Source organism: Plecotus auritus, assembly GCF_963455305.1.
Source record: "Plecotus auritus genome assembly, chromosome: 9".
In the NCBI taxonomy this organism is placed as follows: domain Eukaryota; kingdom Metazoa; phylum Chordata; class Mammalia; order Chiroptera; family Vespertilionidae; genus Plecotus; species Plecotus auritus.
Window position 1 is genome coordinate 114123753 of NC_137783.1, and position 2672 is coordinate 114126424.

General features: G+C 42.3%; 1 protein-coding gene across 1 annotated transcript; it reads right to left on the reverse strand.

Annotated features, from left to right (window-relative positions):
- Positions 1-609: 609 nt before the first annotated feature.
- On the reverse strand, positions 610-1545 carry LOC308233676 (olfactory receptor 52P1-like; the record flags this gene model as incomplete). The annotated part of the gene is made up of 1 exon (XM_080640649.1): positions 610-1545. One exon carries the CDS (start codon positions 1543-1545, stop codon positions 610-612), a length of 936 nt encoding a protein of 311 aa, XP_080496775.1.
- Positions 1546-2672: the final 1127 nt, after the last annotated feature.

The window sequence follows — 2672 nt, forward strand, 5'->3', positions numbered from 1 at the left end:
ATTTTAAAGGTTGGGGAGGGACCATGGGAGATTGGCTCCAGGGCATGTCCAGCCCATCTCGCCCAGTCCCGATCAGCTGGATCCCAGCAGCAAGCTAACCTACAGTCAGAGTGTCTGCCCCCTGGTGGTCAGTACACATCATAGTGACTGGTCGAATGGTCAAAAGAATGGTTGGAGGGACAATTAGCATATTAGGCTTTTATATATAGATAGATAACTAGAATAACTAGCACAGAGACACCTCAAAAGATGGTATTTCTTCTGGACCTAATAAAATAGGAAGAATATAAGATAGGAGTCTTACATTCCCTCCTCCCCCAAGACAGAGCTACCCCAACCTTAGTTATTCCCCTGAACTTTTCTATGGTTTTTATTATCCAGTGTCATCATCTGCTTATCCAAGGTTTGAATGTTATGTCTTCTCTGTAATTGAGATTATAGTTTGATGACAATAGGATAGTCAGTATTTTTTAAATTAGTTTTTCTCTAAACTCTGACCTGCTGATCATGAATGTTAGGCATAAAGTCTCTCTGCATGTTCTCACCTTCAATGCGAAATATGGCAAAGGCATCGTTAGCTGCCCTCAGTTTGTTGTGTGGACCCACAGACTATGCAAGTTCTCTGCACAGGCATTTGACCATCTTGTCTCGTATTTCCTTCATATTTATACCATAGATGATGGGATTGAGCATTGAGGGTAGAAGAAGGTAAAGATTTGCAAGGAGAATGTGGGCTTGAGGTGGGATATTGAGACCAATGCGATGAATAAGGGAGGAAAAGAGTGCAGGCACATAAGTGACAATGATGACAAAGAAGTGGGCCGAGCAGGTGTTGAGAGCTTTGAAGGTAGCACCTCGAGACTTGAGGCGTACCACAGCCTGCAAGATGAGACCATAAGAGAAGCCAATAAGCAGCAAATCAAGTCCCACCACAAGCAGTATCACAAAAAGCCCGTAGATACGATTAGGTCTGGTGTGGTCACAGGCCATTTTTACCACAGCCATGTGGTCACAGTAGGTGTGAGGAATGATGACGTGGCAGAAGGTCAACCTTTGAAGTAGAAGAGGCATGGGAAAGACAATAATCACACCCTTTGCTAGAGCTATGAGTCCCAGGCGTCCAACTAAGGTATGACTAAGAATTGTGTTGTAGTGTAATGGCTCACACACAGCCACGAAGCGGTCAAAGGCCATTGCAACAAGTAGGGCTGATCGTACCACGGATGCTCCATGGATGAAAAACATCTGGGTGAAACAGGCATTGGAAGTTATGTCATGATCATTGAACCAGAAGAGGCAGAGGAGCTTGGGCATCAGAGCTAGAGTAGATATGAGGTCAGCTACCATCAGCAGGGCCAGGAGCAGGTACATTGGTGTATGAAGTGTGGGTTCTGTGGCCACCAGGAAGAGGATTGCACCGTTGCCAATGAGGATAACCAAAAACATGGAGGAGAATGGAAGAGCTAGCCACAAGTGCTGTGACTCTAAGCCAGGGATGCCCATCAAAGTAAAGGTCAGGTAGCTGGAATGGTTGAAGAATAGCATACTGGAAACTGTTGGGAGTTGTTAAATTTAGACACCTGTCAATGAGACATAGGTAGTGGGTTGTTTTTATCAGTTTGGCATTTAATGAGTTGCTAAGATGGGGCTCAGAGAAAGATGGAAGAATACCTCTCTGATGTACTAGAGTGTGCACTTGAGCTTTAGGTCTATATCAAAACACTATATTATTTTCACCGTCACTTTTGTATGATGTTCAGGCTTTTCCCCCTGTATGTGGGACGTTTACTCTTTCCTCTCCCAGTTCAGCAATTCTATACTTAAAATTTTTTTCTAGAGTTCTGAGTAAGAATAGGACAAAATATTTTTTATTATTGGTTAAATAATAGAAGAACCCCATAGAAAAACCACTATTTTCTCACTGGGAAACTTCCTAGATAAAGAGGAAATATGATTCCTCATCCCTGTTGCATTTGTGCTGAGCTATTGGGGAAAATCTTCTTTGAGTTTCTTCCTTTTTATGGATTGTTCCTATTTCATGAATCCACTCTCTGGTCGTAATTCTATTTCTCCCTGAGGTTCTCTCTTTTTGGACAAAGTATAAAAGATGTATTGTCCAAATAAAAAAAACCCACTACCTATCAAGCTAAGCATCTATGCACTTGGCCAGTTCTCTGAAGCTTTTCACATGACACGTGCACCTTTCTCTACTACAACTGGCCCTAACATGTAAATTAATTCCCTTAGTCATGAAGGGTTTACCTCAAATCAGTCCGCTGGGCTACCTAAGAGTACTCATCATGAATTAAGCAGATTGTTTTTCTCTTTCCCATATACACACACACACACACACACACACACACACACACACACACACACACACACACACATATACATATACATATATATACCACCTTTCCTGTCTGTTACCATCTTATCTCCTCACCAGGACAGAAAGCATCTATAATAATAAAAGGGTAATATGTTAATTAGATCGGAAGACCTTCCCAACGAAGCTGGGGCTGCAACCCTGGGATCAAGGAAGCCGCTGTGGCTGTGAAGGCCTACTCTTGCATGAATTTCGTGCATCAGGCCTCTAGTGTTTTATCATTAAAATCACTTTCTTGTGTTTTTTTTTTTCTCCACTTCTTTGTTCCTCTTTCTCTTAATTG